At 51.9% G+C, this 18619-nt stretch overlaps 1 protein-coding gene across 1 annotated transcript in view; it reads left to right on the plus strand.

The window, feature by feature from the left end:
- DHX15 (DEAH-box helicase 15) overlaps positions 1-18619 on the plus strand; it is a 257979-nt gene that overhangs the window by 174854 nt on the left and 64506 nt on the right. The window contains exon 11 of the mRNA XM_086964023.1: positions 773-895. Coding sequence (XP_086820149.1) covers positions 773-895 — 123 coding nt within the window. The remainder of the gene's footprint in view (positions 1-772; positions 896-18619) is intronic.

The following is an 18619-nucleotide window of genomic DNA, read 5'->3' on the forward strand; positions in this document are numbered from 1 at the left end:
TCACCACCAAATTTCATTGCACCAGATTTCTTTTTACATTAATATCAAGCCAGGATGCAGAAGCAAGTTTCATTACATGATCTACTTTTACCTCCATTTACTATAAGCCAGTGTTCTAGAGCTTATGTTGGTAACAATATATTTAGTTTTTCTTTTTTGTAGTGTATTAAATAGTCTGGTACAACGGCCTTTTTAAACCTTCCACCACCACCACATTCTTAACATTTGAACAAAAATATTAAGCTTTTTCGCTGATGGCAAAAAAACGTGTGTGGTGATCTAGTATTAAGACGGTTATTAAAACAGAATATTTGCACTATCCTAGATAATAGCATTGGTGTATTGCAAAAGCCTGGATTCCAATCTTCAGTATTTATCACCAAGCCGGTCTAAAATTGCAATATCTTAAGTTTCAACATTTCGCCACACACGGTTCTTGGTACAGCACGTTTTGTAAAGTGTATTTGAACCCTGTAGATTGCTGTTTTTCTGGATAAACTTTTGAAGAGTCTTAAATGCCTGTTTTTATTACTAGACACAGTAATCCGGTGTTTTGTAGTTTTGAATCCCTCTTGTCTTGCAGATGTGGTTAGGTGTTGATGTACCACTGAAAGGTAGTAAACAGTCCAAGATGCAGTTGGAGGCCATCAAAAGTCCCATCCTGCCCTGCCCTATGCTCTGAGCTGACCTAGCTAGGCCTTGTTCATCTGTCTGTGAATGCGTGACTCATCGATATGGGCATTTGTGTTGGGCCCATACCAACCTTGTTTAGTCCCACAGTGTTTCGTTCGACCTACTGAAGCCAAGAAAGCAGCAGATGAAGCCAAGATGAGGTTTGCCCATATTGATGGCGATCATTTGACGTTGCTGAATGTCTACCATGCTTTCAAGCAAAGTAAGTTAATTTGATTTTTTTTAAATATAGTTGTATTAAACAAAACAAATATTTGCTTTAAAACCTATACAGTGGTTTGATTTGTGGTAATGGTAAATCTAAGTGAAATGCTATGCTTGTGATGGTTTAATGAATCCTTAGTGCAAATTATATAAGTTGTATGCAAGAGTTTATAAATTCAACAGCTTTATTTTAGGAAAGGAGAGACCAGGTTAACTTTTTGATGAATCTATATGGAAAAAGTAGAGTGGTGGAAGTTCTAAGGTTTGAACATTGAAATTATAATCAGACCGACTTAGTCCTTTTGAATGTGGGATGAGATGCACAATTAATCAGTATAATGCAAAAATATACTATCCGCTTCATTAGAACCATCGAAAGTAAATTGCATTTATCACTGTGTGGAACAGATAACATTCAGCACGCCAGAATTTATACTCCGTCTGTCTATAATTATGCTATAAACTGAAGCCATGATTTTTTTTTTATTCACCTGTTTACTATGGCTGATAGCTTTTCCATTGCATAGCAGTTCAATTCCTTTGTACATGAAAAACATTGATGGAGGAGATAGTCTGGTTTTGGTGGTTCTGGAGGCCTCAGTCTTCTCTTTAGAGTTTCTTCAGGACAGGCCCTCTTCACGTGAGGTCTTTGTCGAAGGCAGGCAGTCCTCCCAAGTTTCTGGAGTCAACAGCTGCAGGACAATTCGACTTTGGCGCAGTTTTCGACGAGTGATTAAGATAGGTTGGGAGGGTTGATACCAGGTGAGCTGCTGCTCTTCTCCTCTGCTCTTGCGGCTCTTCAGTGTCTTCTTGGGTCATCAGGATCTGCTTCTCTGGTGCTAGGGACTCACCCAAATACTGAATTTAGGGTTGTAAGGGGGCTGTAGGGTAGTGGTCAATGGGCTACTGACCCTTGGGGTCACTACTCCCCAAATATGACCTCTTCCTGTGGGAAGCGGGCATAACCCTTTATTAGAATTCCTAAGTATGCCATCGCAAAGATGGCTACATCTGAAAAATCGTGTCCACATTACTGTAGCCCACCTATGGGGTGGCCCTATCCTGGAGGTTGCACGCCTGCCTAACTAGCTAATTTTCCTGCCTCTCCAGGTGCCAATGGGGCTTTGGGTGGGGGTGGGGTGGGTGGATTCCTTTCCTGTGAGGGGAGCCAGATCTGCATTCCAAATGCGGTTAATCAGAAATTCATCCTCTGGGGGAGGGGTGTTACACCCTCTTCTCAGACGGGCTTTTTTTCTGGGTCTCCTGAGGGCAAATGTTCTCACCCTAGGAGGTCAGAACAGAGTCTTGTGTGGTAGGTTGGCAGAAAAAAATCAGCAGGAACAGCAGAGTCTGATAGGTTTTCTGGGGGCACCTATAAGGTGCCTCTGGGGACATGTATTGGTAAATTTAACACTGGCATCAGTGTGGGTTTAGAATATGAGATGTTTGATAACAAACATCCCTATTTTCAGTGAAGCCATCATGAGCTGGAGAACTCGTTTTCACCAGTGTCCAGCATAGCTTTTAAAATGACTACCCTTTCACTTGAACTGGCAGTAGTCTGACTAACCAGCACATGGTTGTATCTTTTCTGCAGGTATGCCCTCACATGTAATCGGCACCCTGACTTAGGGCTGTCAGGCCTGCTGTAGCTGTGACTTATAAACATTACCTGCTGTGTTAGGGACATGGCACACAGGGATGACTGACATGCAGTGTTTTCACTTTTGTCTGCACTGTGAGAAGGTGGCCTGATATGCAGTGGTCACTATTCTAGTGAACACTATGTATCAGTCCAGCAACCCTTATTGATGATTGGTTGTAAGTCAACCTTATAGACCAGCTATCCTAGTAGCGTGGATACGAGCAGTCTAAGGCTAAAGACTCGAGAGGGCGTGTTAAGCCAGCTGTTTACCACACATATACCCCTTGAATACCAAGTGAAAGGACACCACACAAGTGTTATGAAAATAAACAGATATTTATTAAGAATCACAACAGCCCTGTACTCTTTATGAGGACAGGGTACTAAGCACAAACCAAAACTCTTACAAAAATACTTAAGTTAGCACAGTATATACAAATGCCCGACGGGCACGGAAAACCATATACTCTGAAAGTGGAATGCGAAATTACTAGCAGGTAAGTACAGTACTAATAGCCTTTGGAATCGCTAGGACTTGACTATAGAATCGTTAGATTACTTCTAGGAGACCCAGGGGACTCGGGTGCAGTGTGTGCACTCTCACGCGAGATGCGGGACAAAGTCTATGGTAGCTAGGAATTGCAAAGTTAGTGTTCTCGGGCGAACCCGACCTGGTAGGAGGAAAACGAAAGTGGATTCTGACCCTTGGATAGTGAGGCTATGCTGGGGCACCGGAATGCCGAAGTTACCTAGCCCAGGGGCTGCAGCTGCTTAGGACTCAAAAGACGTCGGGAATTCTCGTAGACGGACCAGGAGCCTAGAAGAAAGAAGTTGCTGGCAGGCGACCAGTGAAGAAAGTTCGGTGGATCCAAGCCTGGATCGATGGAAGATGACACCTGAAAGCAGAGGGGACCAAGTTCGAGACTACTAGCCAGTAGTCAGTGGGCACCAGGAGGGCACCGGATGGTAGCCACCTCGACTAGGTGAGTGGGTGACGCTGTGCTCGAAGATCTCACGGACCAGGAGGCGTTGTCGGCGACCAGGAAGGAGGAGCGAGCTGTCCCACGAAGATAGAAGCTGTCGGCGTCGCTGGACCCAGGATTGGGCAACAAAGCCTTGGCAAATTCAAGCCCACGCGGTGGACTTAAAATGGCGTCTGGAGTGGACCAGGAGGGTCCGGGGTGCCTCTCTTGAAGAAGGAAGCAAGGGCCAGTCTGGAGCAACCAGACCAGCAGCAGTGATGTCGTCGGGTGTCGTGAAGAAGGCCACAAGCCAGCCGGCTAGTAGCCACACAGCGCGGTGAGCACGCAAAAGCAGAAGGGCCCCACGCAGATCGTGGAGATGCTGGAGGGCTGATCTTCGGTGCTGGAGCTGCTCAGGGTTGGGGCTTCTCGGACCCCAAAGCACTCACCAGTGGAAGACTCGGTGGGCTTGGTACAAAGAAGTCGTGCAGTCTTGGCGATCGTCGGTCCCTCGAGGTCTCGTTGCACTCACGGTTCTCAGCTTTGCTGTAGAGGTGAGTAGAGGTCAGAGGTGCCAGGGAAGCCGGGTCTCGTCGAGCTGGGTCGTCGGATTCGTGATGAAGGACTTGCAGCCGACAGCAGTGTTCTTAGGATGGTGCCCGCTTGATGCAGGGTGACTACTCCTTAGCCACAAGGGAGAATCTTGAAGAAGAAATCTTGATGTCCTTTCGAAGAAAGTCGTGTCTTGATTCCAAAGATGATCTAATTTGAACAGGGGGCCCGCTCCCATCTTTATACTAAAAAAGGGGGCTGACCCGGTGACTAGGTCCTGCCTATGGGTGGGACTAGGAGGGGGGTGGTTACACCCCTCTGCCATGCCGGACTTCCCCAGGCCAGGGGCTGGTGTGCCCCTGGAACTGGTTCAGACCGGCCTATGCGTAGTGAGCACCGGGGTGCCACTCAGCAGTCACCTTCCTGAAAAGCCCTGCCTACCCAGGATACACAAAACCATGTCTGGGACGGTGCTAGCACCGCCCCTGACAGGAAACCTTTGTCCAGGCTCCCCTTGCTGGAAGATCTCCCAGCTACAGGGGGTCAGACTCGTGTCTGTGGTGGCAGCATCCATTTTGTGGAGCTGAGGCTTTAGTTAACTTTAACCGGGGTTCACAGTTACATACATGTCCCTCTAGAAGGGTGGAATGCTAACCCCGTCGCCAGAATTGGCGAGGGGTTAGTATTCCAATTCGTATGACACCTTACTCGACATGTTTTGATAAAGCAATACCAAAGTTAGCATTTAACCGTGAAGATTATAATGCACTTAAGAGTATATGGTATGCGATATCATGGAACAGCTATTAGGACTTGGTTCCGCAAGCTGCAGACAGGCTCAGCTCATGCCAGAGCACCATCTCACACGATTCCAAGCACTCTGCCTTCAGGATTGTCAAGGCCTGCCATAGGAGTGACTGATAGGAATCTGTGTGTCCAGTTTAGGGTTAGGTATAGGTATACTACACCTACAGCAAAGGGTGATTACACGACTTTGCCCCAGCTGTCATGCAGCCAGTTGTGTCAAATTTAGGAGGCCAGCCAGGGGTGGCATAATACATGCTTCAGTCCCTGGCAGCCCTGGGTACACCCATGCCCTGAGTTACAGGGTCTGATAAGGTGGCCCAGTCCCAATTGGGAATGTACCTAGGGTACATGGAATCCATTTTACATAGAGAGCAGTAGGCCTGGGGTCCTGATTGGCAGAATCCCAGGTCGACTATGTCAAAAACCAGCTAAAACACAGGGCAAAAAGTTGGGGGCAACCATAGTCAGGAGGTACCTTCCTACATGCACCAAGACATGCAGACTTCAAAGGCAGTCATGCTTTTGCATGGTGAGGTGTCTCTTAGGGTGGCACAATTCATGCTGCAGCCTTTTGGGACCACCTTTAGTACCTCAGGCCCTAGTTACCAGGGTATTATTTGCTAGGAACTTAAAGCGGGTGCTAAAGGTGTTGCCAATTGGGGAAACAATTGTACAATTTTGGGAAAGAGCTTGACACTGGGGACCAGGTTAGCAGGAACCCAGTGCACATTCAGTCGAAATCACGATTTACCAGGCAAAAAGTGGGTTCACCATGTCAAAATTATGCATTTTCTTACAAGAGGTTGGTGAAACCCAGGACTTTGCTATTTTATAGCTGCCAAAGGTGCTGGAACAGGAAGCTGGTACTGGCCTTGGGAATTCAATATTAGGTGTTTAGGGATTTAAGAAAAGTTAGAGGGGATCATTTAATCTTGTGACCTATTGGAAACAAAAACTGATTGTTTGAGACTCCAGATTGACACCTTTGGTTTTTAGGCCAAAAAAAATCTCCTATCAGCACTGAAACTGATCTTTTAGCACCTTCTGTCCTTCCATCCATCAGTTTCCTACAAGTTGGAGATGTTAATCTGTTGTTTGAGGATAACAATTCTACACATGCAACTAAAGTTCTTGAAGATTGCTCTGTGCCCGGTCTCCAGCAACTAGTTAAGAGCCTAAGCACTAATGTGGTTTTTAGTTACATTTGAAAACCTTGAGGTGGCTAAGCGTTGTCCCAGTCTGATCACTACTAAATCCTTTTTCATATTCACTGTTGCTTGCCTTCATGATACAAGTTTGAGAATAATATTTCTTAGGTAAATCTTGTGCTACTGTTACTCACCACTCCCATCAACAGGCATTGAATAATGAGTCCCCTTGAGGGAGAGATTGATTCCGCAACTACTAGTTTTAATAATTAGACTTCCACTGTGCTCTACTCTGTCATCCCTGTGAAAACGGTTTGTGTGAGAAAGTGTGTTGTTTGCATGATCTGAAAGAGACACGTTAGTGATAGATTCCTTACCTTAGAATATCCCCAGGCGTCAGACTGGATCCGGAAATTTTTGCGTAGCAATACCCCTGCGCGCTGGTAGGCGTCGTCTGCGGCTCCGCGTCCGTCGTCGGCGTCGTGAGCGCCGGAATGACGTCGTCGGAGTATATAGACGGCGCCCATGCGCGCTGACGTCAGTTCTTCTTTTTTCCGCGCCAGCTAGCGCAGATCCGGAAGAAGCTCTACCCCCAGTCACTTTTTGACTGAAAACTTTTTTGATCTTTTTGATCCTCTATTTAGTCGATTCTCGACTATCGGTGCCAGGGATGCCCGGGTTCAAGCCTTGCTCGAAGTGCGGCCGACTCATGTCGGTCACGGACCCCCATCGCCGGTGCCTGAAGTGCTTAGGCCTCGACCACGACGATCGAACCTGCTCCGACTGCCGGGCCCTGACGTCGAAGGCTAGGCGGGAGCGGTCCCGCAAGCGTCTCGAGCTGAGGCAGTCGGCCCCGCGCCGCTCCCGGTCCCGGTCCCATGGGAGGTTGAGGGACAGGTCGCGAGGTCGGAGTCATCGACGTTCCGGGAGTGGACACCGATCGTCTGGTTCCAAGTCCTCAGGTAAGAGGCATGAGAGGTCGGAGCGACGCCATCGATCCTCCGACCCGCCCCGTCGCTCGCACGATGCGACCGGGGACTCGGGCGACACCGCCCACGCGGCTCCGCGGGAGTCGCAAGCGTCGCCGCCTGCCCCACACCTTCGGGTCCCTGGGCACGGCGCGTCGCAGGAGGAGGTCGAGAGGTACCTCATGGCCATGAGGGCCCTCCCTCCTCAGTCGGTTCCCGTGGCGCCTTCGGGCCGATCGGCTCCGTCTGGAGGTCCTTCTGGGTCGGGCGCTTCGGCCCCGACGACGTCGGGTACTTCGGGCCCGGCGCCGCTGGCGACTTCGGTCCCGGCGCCGCACGACCTCGCTGGATCCGGCTCCGGATCCGGGACCTCGCCGGTCGACCCTACGACCTCGCCGGCGCCGTCCCTTCAGGTGTCGTCCCCGACGGCCGATGTGGTTGCCGCCCCCAATGTTTCCTACGGTCCTCCTCAGGAGTCGGAGGGGCGCCGCTGGGCGCCGATTCAGTCGGCCTTCGGAGAGTTCTATCTCCACGAGGAGGCCCTGGCTGTTCATCCTGGTTTCCAGGAGCCAGGTGACGAGGAGCAATGGGAGGGGTCCGAGGACCCTCTGGCACGTGATTGCCAGTCGAATCAGGACTGGACATATGAGCTTGGGGAGGCCAGTGGTATTGACACCTCGCCAGACACTGGATTTACGTCGCCCCCGACTGTGGCTTCGGAGGCGGGTTCTGCTTACAGTGTAGTGTTGACGAAGGCAGCTAAGGCCTTAAACCTTCAGCTCCCCGTCGCGGCTGTGAGGACTAATCTCCTCACTGAGGTCCTCAAACAGCAGTCCGGCTCCGCGGAGCCCCTCCTGCCGTTCAACGAGGCCTTGTGTGATGTTCTTCTGGGCACTTGGTCCAAGCCCGCCACAGGCCCCCCTGTGGACAGGAACGTGGCCAGACGCTACCGCCCGGCACCGGGCGACCCTTGCTTTTTGTCCACCCACCCCACCCCCGAGAGTCTGGTCATCCAGGCCTCCAACTCCCAGACCGCATTCCCGTCGGCCCCGCCCGACAGGGAATCCAAGAGATATGAGCAGTTCGGGAAGAAGGTCTTCTCGTCTGTGAGCCTAGGGCTACGGTCAGTGAACACCAACTGTCTCTTGGGCCGCTACACCCACACTCTGTGGGACACGGTTGCGGAGGTGCTGCCACAATGCCCTGAGGAGGTCAGGGCTAAACTCAGCCAAACCCTTGCGGACGGCCGAGATGCGGCACGTTTTTCTATCCGGTGTGGGCTGGATACCACGGACTCGCTGGGCAGGGCGATGGCAACGACGGTGGCGGTTCGACGCCACGCCTGGTTGAGGTCCGCCAACTTCTCGGCCGATGTCCAGGCCACCCTCCTGGACATGCCGTTTGATGGCCGTCGCCTCTTCGGCGACAAGGCAGACCATGCGCTGGAACGTTTCAAGGACTCCAGGGCCACGGCCAAGTCCTTGGGCCTTACGGCCCCACGCCAGCAATCGGGTGCCTTTCGCTCCTTTCGTGGCCACGGAAGGGGCGCCCCACCACGGACCGCCAGCCACACGCCGCAAAATGTCCAGCAGCGCGGTGGCGGACGTGGGAACCGCCGCGGCGGTGGTCGGGGTCAGCGGCGAGGCCAGTCCACACCTCCCTCAGCAGCCCCCGCCTCAAAACCTTCCTAGTCCGAGTTTTCAGGCCCATGTGACGCCTGTGGGAGGCAGGGTTCGCCATCACCTCTCCCACTGGCATACAGTCACTTCGGACAGGTGGGTGCTGCAAATTGTCCGTTTCTCCCTCCCCTTCGAGTCTTCCCCTCCATCCATGCCACCTCAATACCACCGTGTGTCGGGGGATCACTTGCAACTTCTGCAAGAGGAAGTTTCGGCCCTCTTGGCCAAGAGGGCCATCGAGCGCGTTCCTGGGCCAGAAGTGGGACGTGGCTGTTACTCCCACTACTTTCTGGTACCCAAGAAGGGCAAAGGGGGCCTACGCCCTATCTTGGATCTGCGGAACGTCAACGGCTTCCTCCGGACGGAGAAGTTCAAGATGCTCACTTTGGCTCAGGTCCTGGCTGCCCTGGACCCAGGAGACTGGATGGTAGCGTTGGACTTGCAGGACGCCTATTTCCACATCCCCGTCCTGCCGGCCCACCGGCGTTACCTGCGGTTCACGGTAGGCCTAGAGCACTTTCAGTTTACCGTGCTCCCCTTCGGCCTTACCAGCGCCCCACGGGTGTTCACGAAGGTGATGGCGGTGGTCGCAGCCCATCTGCGCAGGCAAGGGGTGTCAGTCTTCCCCTACCTCGACGACTGGTTGTTGAAGGCGGGCTCGCCCCAGACAGTCGTCAACCACCTCCAGACTACGGCCGACCTCCTGCACTTGCTGGGGTTCTCCATCAATGTGCCGAAGTCACACCTGTGTCCCTCTCAGAAGCTCCTTTTCATCGGAGCGGTTCTCGACTCGGCGCAGTTTCGGGTTTACCCACCCGAGCAGCGGGTTCGGGATATTCAGGCTCTGATTCCTGTCTTCAGGCCGTTATCCCGGGTCTCGGTCAGGTTGACGCTGCGGCTTCTGGGACTGATGGCCTCCTGCATCCTTCTGGTGCGTCACGCCAGGTGGCGGATGCGGGCTCTGCAGTGGGACCTGAAGTTTCAGTGGGCCCAGCATCAGGGCAACCTGTCTGATCATGTCCTGATCTCGGAGGGCACTGCGAAGCAACTGCAGTGGTGGCTCACGGACCGCGACTGGGTCAGTGGCAGACCCCTCTCCCTGCCCCAGCCGGAGCACGTAGTTGTGACGGACGCGTCCCTCCAGGGCTGGGGAGGCCACATGGGAGAGGCGGAGATCAGAGGCCTCTGGTCTCCGGCGGAGTCCCAGCTCCACATCAACCTTCTGGAGCTGCGGGCGATTCGTCTTGCACTGAAGGCATTCCTCCCCTCTGTCAGGGGGAGCGTGGTGCAAGTGTTCACCGACAACACCACCGCCATGTGGTACTGCAACAAACAGGGCGGTGTGGGGTCGTGGACCCTTTACCAGGAGGCTCTGCGCCTCTGGCAGTGGCTGGAACATCAGGGCGTGACCCTGGTGGTTCAACACCTGGCAGGCTCTCTGAATGCCAGGGCGGACGAACTCAGCCGCCGGTGCATGATGGATCACGAATGGCGTCTGAACTCTGACGTGGCGCAAGGTCTCTTTCGACAGTGGGGAGAGCCTTGGTTAGATCTATTCGCCACCGAAGAGAACGCGCAATGCCAGCAGTTCTGCGCGTTGGAGTTTCCAAGGCGGCACTCGCTCGGAGACGCTTTTCGTCGCGAGTGGAGCTGCGGTCTGTTGTACGCCTTTCCGCCTATACCACTTCTGCCCAGAGTGCTGAAGAAGATCAGGCGCGACCGGGCCCAGGTCGTCCTTGTGGCTCCGGACTGGGCACGAAGATACTGGTATCCCGAGCTACTCAGCATGTCAGTCGATCCCCCGATTCGTCTGCCTCTTCGGGAGGACCTTCTGTCGCAGCAGCAGGGGACGGTCCTGCACCCGAACCTGTCCAGTCTCCACCTACAAGCTTGGAGATTGAGCGGCGGCAGTTGAGGCCATTTGACTTGCCTCCCGAAGTCTGTGACATCATTCTGGCAGCCAGGCGTCCCTCCACGAAGTCGGTATACGCCTGCCGGTGGAACAGATTTGTGGCATGGTGCGCAGCTAAGGCTGTGGATCCCCTCTCTGCACCCCTTTCGGAAGTGCTGCTCTTTCTTCTTTCCCTTGCCCAGCAGGGCTCTGCTCTGGGCACTCTTAAAGGGTACCTTTCTGCTCTTTCAGCCTTCTTGAGGCTACCAGATCAGCCATCTTTATTCAAGTCCCCTATTGTGAGTAGATTTCTGAAGGGCATCACGCACATGTTTCCTCCTGTTCCCTTCGTGATGCCCCAGTGGGACTTGAATCTGGTTCTCACCTATCTGATGTGTGCTCCCTTTGAGCCACTTCATAACTGCCCTCTTCGTCTCCTTACTCTAAAGACGGCCTTCCTGGTTGCCATCACCTCTGCCAGGAGGGTGAGTGAGCTCCAGGCTCTTTCTTCTTCTCCACCTTTCCTGTCTGTTCATCCTGATAAGGTGGTGTTGCGTACACGACCTTCCTTTCTGCCCAAGGTTGTCACGGCCTTCCACATCGGGCAGTCCATCACTTTGCCCACCTTCTTTCCGCCTCCGCATCCCTCGAAAGAGGAGGAGAGGCTCCACCGTCTGGATCCAAAACGTGCGCTCTCCTACTACCTAGACCGCACTCGCCAATTCCGGGTGGATGACCAACTCTTCGTTGGTTACGTGGGCGCGAAGAAGGGAAAGGCTGTACACAAGAGGACCATCTCAAGGTGGATCATCTTGTGCATCCAAGCATGCTACTCCATGGCGAGGAAGGAGCCCCCGGCTGGATTGCGGGCTCACTCCACTCAACGACAACTGCCCTGGGCCGCGGTGTCCCCCTGCAGGACATCTGTCAGGCAACCACGTGGGCCTCGCTGCACACGTTCGCACGACACTACTGCCTGGACAGTCAAGTCCGGAGGGATGGCTTCTTTGGCCGTTCCGTCCTCCAGGACTTTCTGGTGTGATTATTGGTTCGCAGACCCACCACCGGGGTTGGTATTGCTGGGGTATCTATTCTAAGGTAAGGAATCTATCACTAACGTGTCTCTTTCAGATGCACAAGTTACTACTTGTGTAACGATATATCTGTAAGAGACATTAGTTAGTGATAGATTCCTTACCGCCCTCCCATCCTCCCCGTTCTGCGAACCGATATTTAGGGTTAAGGTCATCCCTTTTCAGGGCCCTAGTTTCATGGCACCAGTGTTAGTTCTATCATGGCTCTGCGTATCTGGCGCGGAAAAGCTGTGTTATCAGAACTGACGTCAGCGCGCATGGGCGCCGTCTATATACTCCGACGACATCATTCCGGTGCTCACGACGCAGACGACGGACGCGGAGCCGCAGATGACGCCTACCAGCGCGCAGGGGTATTGCTACGCAAAAATTTCCGGATCCAGTCTGACGCCTGGGGATATTCTAAGGTAAGGAATCTATCACTAACTAATGTCTCTTACAGATATATCGTTACACAAGTAGTAACTTGTGCGTTAGCCCTCACTTTTTGCTTGGTTTTGATTTGGTTTCAAATGTATTGCACAGGTTCCCTGCCAACCAGTTCCCATGTGACCGTGCTCCTTGCTTAAAAACAAATCCTCAATTGGCATATTTGCCTCCTGTAAGCCTCTAATAAATGGTACTGAGTACCTAGGGCCTGGGAACTGAAGAGGGTCCCCTAAGACCCCCCCCCTCTCTCTTGGATGGTATGCCCCCCACTTTTTCCTGATTTGCTTATGTGCTTTCACTGAGTGTGCCCTGGGTCCTGCCAATCAGGTGCCCTGGGGTCCTGGCTTGGTAGTCTGGTCTGCCCTGTTCCCATGATGCACTGGGCCAGGGACAGACTAATTTGCATGTAGCCAGGTTCTGAGCTGGGATGGTGCAGTGAGCTAAAAAACGGTGATGGATCAAGCCCTGATCTCTTGACTGGGTAGGAGTGTTCTGTTTAATTCAGATACTCTGTCCATCACCACCCCCTTTTCTGAATCGTTTTGTCCACCATAAGCGTGGAAGGGTATACTCAGATGTGAGTCCCTTGCTCATTGCACCATCAGGATTCAAGCAAGCCGGGCCGAAGACGGCTGTAATGCCAGAAACCGGTCCCCGGAAGCTTGTTTCCTTCCCAGTATAAGAATTGGCTTGGTAGTCTGGTCTGCCCTGTTCCCATGATGCACTGGGCCAGGGACAGACTAATTTGCATGTAGCCAGGTTCTGAGCTGGGATGGTGCAGTGAGCTAAAAAACGGTGATGGATCAAGCCCTGATCTCTTGACTGGGTATGAGTGTTCTGTTTAATTCAGATACTCTGTCCATCACCACCCCCTTTTCTGAATCGTTTGGAATAGGGTGAGCATCTGTCTTGGTGACATAGTTGAGCCCTCTATAGTCCACACAGAATCATCTCTCTCTTTTCACCCTGTTGATGAGGTTTGGGGACTAGAACCACTGGGCTAGCCCAGGGGCTCTCAGAGGGTCCAATAACCCCTTACTCCAGCATCTTGCTGACTTCAGCCTTGATGCTTTCCTTGACTCGGTCTGACTGGCGATAGATCTTGTTTTTGACAGGTGAACTGTCACCAGTGTCCACATCATGGGTACACCAATTTGTCAGACCAGGGGTCAGGGAAAAGAGACTAGCATACTGTTGCAAGACGTGCTTGCAGTCAGTCTGCTGTTGGGCAGAGAGGGTGTCTGAACAGACAGCCCCAACTACTGACCCATCTTTTTAACTACAGGAAAGGAGGTCAGGGAGAATTTCACTCTCCGCTTCCTGTTCCTCATCAGTCACCAGCATCATGGTGAAGTCAGCCCTATCATTGTAGAGCTTTACGCGTTTACATGGATAATCCTTTTGGGTGTCCTGCTTGTGCCCAGGTCAACTAGGTAGGTGACCTCACTCTTTCCCTCTAGGATAGGGTGAGGGCCACTCCATCTGCCTTGGAGAGCCGTTTGTGCCACTGGCTCCAAAACCCACACCTGTTGCCCAGGTTGAAATTCTACCAGTGCAGCTTTTTGGTCATACCAGTGCTTCTGAAGCTCCTGGTTGGCCTCAAGATTCTTGGATGCTTTCTCCATGTACTCAGCCATTCTGGACCTTAGGCAAAGTACATAGTCCACAATGTCTTGCTTATGTTCTTGGAGAGGCCTCTCCCAACCCTCTTTCACAAGACAAAGTGGTCCCCTTACAGGATGACTAAACAGAAGTTCAAAGGGGGAAAATCCTACTTCCTTCTGAGACACTTCCCTACAAGCGAAAAGCAGGTATGGTAACAGGACATCCCATCTCCTTTTGAGTTTTTCAGAGAGCCCCATGATCATACCTTTGAATGTCTTGTTGAAACTCTCAACAAGTCAATTGGTTTGTGATGGTATGGGGTAGTAAACTTGTACTGCACTCCACACTCTTTCCACATGTGCTTTAGGTAAGCAGACATGAAGTTAGAACCTCTGTCTGAAACCACCTCCTTAGGAAACCCTACCCTGGTGAATACACTCAGGAGGGCCTTGGCTACTGCAGGAGCTGTAGTAGTCCCAAGTGGAATTTCTTCAGGGTACATAGTAGCATGATCCACTACCACTAGAATTAATTTGTTCCCTGAGGCTGAGGGAGGTTCAAGTGGACCCACAATGTCCACACCTACCCTTTCAAAGGGAACCCCCACCACTGGCAGTGGTATCAGGGGGGCCTTTGGGTGGCCACATGTCTTGCCACTGGCCTGACGGGTAACACAGGAGCTAACAAACTCCTCCACCTTTTGGTGCATCTGTGGCCAGTAGAAGTGACTCACTAGCCTTTGCTAAGTTTTGGTTTGCCCCAGATGTCCAGCAAGGGGGATATCATGAGCCAAAGTTAGGAGGAACTCCCTGTACCTCTGGGCACTACCACTCTCCTGGTGGTTCCAGGAGTGGGGTTTCTTGCCTCAGCATACAGTAATCCCTCTTCCCAATAAGCTCTGGCACAGCTCTTCCCTAGTGGGCCCCCCTGTGCCCAGGAGTTCAACTTGGTAAGGTTCAAGCTCCATGGGCATAGTTCCCTCTGTTTTCCAAGTCCTCACCCTGAGGAGCGGGGTCCTGAGAGGTTTGCTCTGTAGAAGCTGGTTCCCCAGTCTTTTTGCTTTTTCTCTTGGTTGGCTGGGCCATACTTTCAGGTTCCAAACCTACTTGTTCACCCTTTTTTTTGCTCTGTGCTCTTGTTTGCACACACACCAATTCAGGGATACCCAGCGTGGCTGCATGGGTTACTCTCTCAACTTCATCCCAGGCTGAGGTTTCCAGGTCATTTTCAAGCAGGCAGTCAGCTGGTAATTTCTGAGACCACTACCTGTTTCAGGCCAGTAACCTCCACCCATTGTCACTATAGCCATTGGATGATTAGTGGTAACACTGTCAGCATTGGTGACTGGGTGAGTTCTCCTAATCAAGTATTGCTCAGCGGAAACCAGTGTGTTTCTCACCATAGTGACACTGGCACCTGTATCCCTCAGAGCTTCCAATCACCCAGGTCCTGTGTGTAGGAGAGTAGGGTCTGCAATCCTATGATCACCCAGATTTTTTGCTTTTGTTTCACTGGTTTACGACTTTCTCTGGCTGTGGGCCTGCTAATCAGACCCACAGCCTAGCTGTTCTCTCACTACATTACAACGTGTACCCTAGGTGCATTTACCAATTGGTACTGGGCCACCTTATCAGACCCTGTAACTCAGGGCATAGGTGTACCCAGGGCTTACCAGGGGCTGAAGCCTGTATTATGCCACCCCTGGCTGGCCATCTAAATCTGACACAACTGGCTGCACGACAGCTGGGGCAAGGTGGTGTAATCACCCTTTGCTTTAGATATAATATACCTATATCTAACCCTAAAAATGGACACACTGATTCCAATCAGTCACTCCTATAGCAGGCCTTGACAATCCTGAAGGCAGAGTGCTTGGAATCGTGTGAGATGGTGCTCTGGCATGAGCTGAATATCAGGCCAACTTCTCACTCTGTGGTTAGTAAAGTAATCCATAAAGTAATGAAAAATGTCTTAGCTAACGTAACAAACTTTAAATTCTATTAAAGACTCGGAGGCGAGGATTATGCCTTCTTTCTCCACTTTATTCACAGCAGCGAAGATATCAAAGACTACATTTCCCATGATTCCACAGGGGCATGTAGTATAACAAGAAAAAACAGAAACACCTGGCAACAACCAATAGAATGTCCAGATCCAATGTCCAATCGGGGCCTTGGCAGCCCTCACATAGTCCCTCCACAGTGACTCTTCCTCCTCTTTCTGAGCACGTAGACAGCCACCCCCATCTCTTCAGGCGTCCTGCTTGGAATCCGAGCCTGAGGGTAAGAGGAAACCACATTACCAGAGGAAATACCGAGGAACATCAAACAAAGTCAATACAATGCAGTAAACCAATTAGACAAGAATAAACCTGTTACTGACATACAGGGAGGGTTCTCCTCCAGGAAGTCCGGGCTGGATAATCCTCGCCTCCGAGCCCTTAATAGAATTGAAAGTTTTAGTTACGTTAGCTAGGAAAATTTTCATTCTATGTCAGGACTGGAGGCGAGGATTATGCTTGTTCAAAGCTTGCCCACAACCAAGTGTGCCATATTCAAGATCAGTTTGAAATAAAACCGCTTGAATGTGGAATCTGAAGACCAGTCCGCCGCGTTGAGAATGTCCTCAAGCCGTGCACCGAGACTGAATGCCTTTGGAGCCATAGCACCCCTCGTGGAGTGTGCTCCAAACTGGCTACGGTTGATGCCTGCATCACCCAACGAACCCACTTGGCAATAGTGGGAGAAGAAACCGCTTTAAACGGTTTTCTCAATGAAATGAGGAGTTGTCTCTCACCAGGGGGACAGAATTCCTCAGTCGCCTCCTCATAAGCTTTCAGACACAAAGCTTCGGCTAATCCGCGAACTGCGGATATGAAATAGACCTCGTATGACACTTTGTGCGCCTGTGCAAAGTAAACGTCACACCCTCTGGAGTGAAAATTCTGCCAGAAATATCCAAAGCACGCACGTCTAACACTCGTCTGCAAGAAACGAAACACAAGAGCAAGAGCATGGCCAGTTTCGCCGACTACTCTTTCCTTGAGCGATACCTATTGTGCTGCCAGGATAAAAACAAATTAAGGACAAGATTAGCGTCCCAAAGCGCAGAATAGCGCGGCTCTAGAGGCAACAAAAAACGAATGCCCCCCCAACAACCGGCAAACCAACGGGTGCTCACCCACCGGTGTTCCATCCACTGGGAGATGACCAGAAGAGATAGCTGACCTGAAGTTGTTGATAGATCGGTAAGCCAGGCCCTCAGAGGCCAACTGGGCCAAGAAATTGACAACATGGACCACATCCGAGACCAAGGGATCGAAACCCCGTCGCAGACACCAACGGGTCCATCAGTACCAAGCAGACCTGTATCGCTTGACAGTACTGTCTGCCCATGCTTTCGAGATAAGGGACTCAGCCTCTCTCGAAAGGCCAGGGACTTCCCATCGACCCCTGAAATCCACCACGCCATGAGCCTCAGCGACCCCGAGGATACTAGAGGGTGAGGAGCCCCGTTCGGACTCCGGAGGAGGGAAGGAAACGGGGGGAGTGGGATTGGAAAATCCCAAGAAAGTTCCAGAAGAACTGGAAACCATACTTGTGAATTCCACACCGGGGTGATCACTACCAGCTCTGCCGCTTGCCTGCGAACTTGCGCCGTCACCCTCGTGATCATGGCGAAGGAAGGGAACGCATACCCCTGCTCCGCACTCCAGTCCTGGAGAAACGCATCGGTCGCCGCAGCGAGAGGTTCCGGCCTCCAACTGAAGAAGCGAGCCAACTGGTGATCCAGCCTGGCCGCAAAAAGGTCCACCGAGAACGGACCTTAAATGTTGCTCAGGCTCCTGAACACTGAGTGGTCCAGACGCCAAAGGCTGGCGTCCCGGAAGTGGCGAGACTGAAAGTCTGCCTTCAGATTGTTCCGACCTGGAAGATATTCCGCCGTGACCGAAACCTGGTTGTCGAGGCAATATTGCCAGAAACTTGGCGCCAGATCCGACAGGGCTTTCGACTTGGTGCCTCCCAAATGGTTCACATATCGAACCGCTGAGACGTTGTCCATCTTGACTACCACACAAGACTGAACTGAATCTTTCGTCCAGCACCGCGAAAGATCCCGCTAGAAGTTCCAAACAGTTTGTGTAACTTCTGTTCGTCGGGAGACCACAACCCGCCTGTAGAGAGATCCCCTGCTGGCATCTGATTCTATAATCATGTCTGGGGCGGACCCGAAGATTGCTCGTCCGTTCCACGCCTCCATGTGGTCTAACCACCATTGGATCTGGGAGCGAGCCTCTGCGGACAAGTCTACTTTGTGCGAATACGGATACCCTTTCCGAAGGAAGTACCCTTTGAGGCGTTGGAGGGCCCTGTAATGAAGAGGGTCCGGGAAAATTGCCTGAATGGAGGTGACAATAAGCCTACTACTCGGGCTAGCTTTCCGAGGGAAATCTGCCGGATTTTGGTCACACTCCTGCTCGGAAGATTGAGTGTGGAAACCCTGGAGTCTATAACTAATCCCAAGAATGTAATGTTCTGGGCCGGCTGTTACAGAGACTTCTTCTCGTTTATCACAAACCCGAGGTCCTGAAGGAGTGACACCGCCATCTGCAGGTGTTGTGACAGGCGCCGCGGGCAAGCCGCCATCAACAGAAGATCGTCGAGGTACACAATCATCCTGACACCCCTGGACCTTAAAAACTTCACCGCCGGCTTGAGTACCTTGGTGAAACACCAAGGGGCCGAGGAGAGGCCGAAGGGGAGAGATGTGAACTCTTAAGTGTGCGGACCCCAGAGGAACTGAAGAAACAGTCGATGGGGATGAAAAATGGGGACCACCAAGTAGGCGTCTTTGAGGTCCAATCGGACCATCCAATCAAAAGGTCTGAGGGCGTCTCTGAGAAGATGGATTCCCTCCATCTTGAAATGGCGATAAACAAGCC

This window comes from Lissotriton vulgaris, chromosome 3_2 (genome assembly GCF_964263255.1).
Source record: "Lissotriton vulgaris chromosome 3_2, aLisVul1.2, whole genome shotgun sequence".
NCBI lineage: Eukaryota > Metazoa > Chordata > Amphibia > Caudata > Salamandridae > Lissotriton > Lissotriton vulgaris.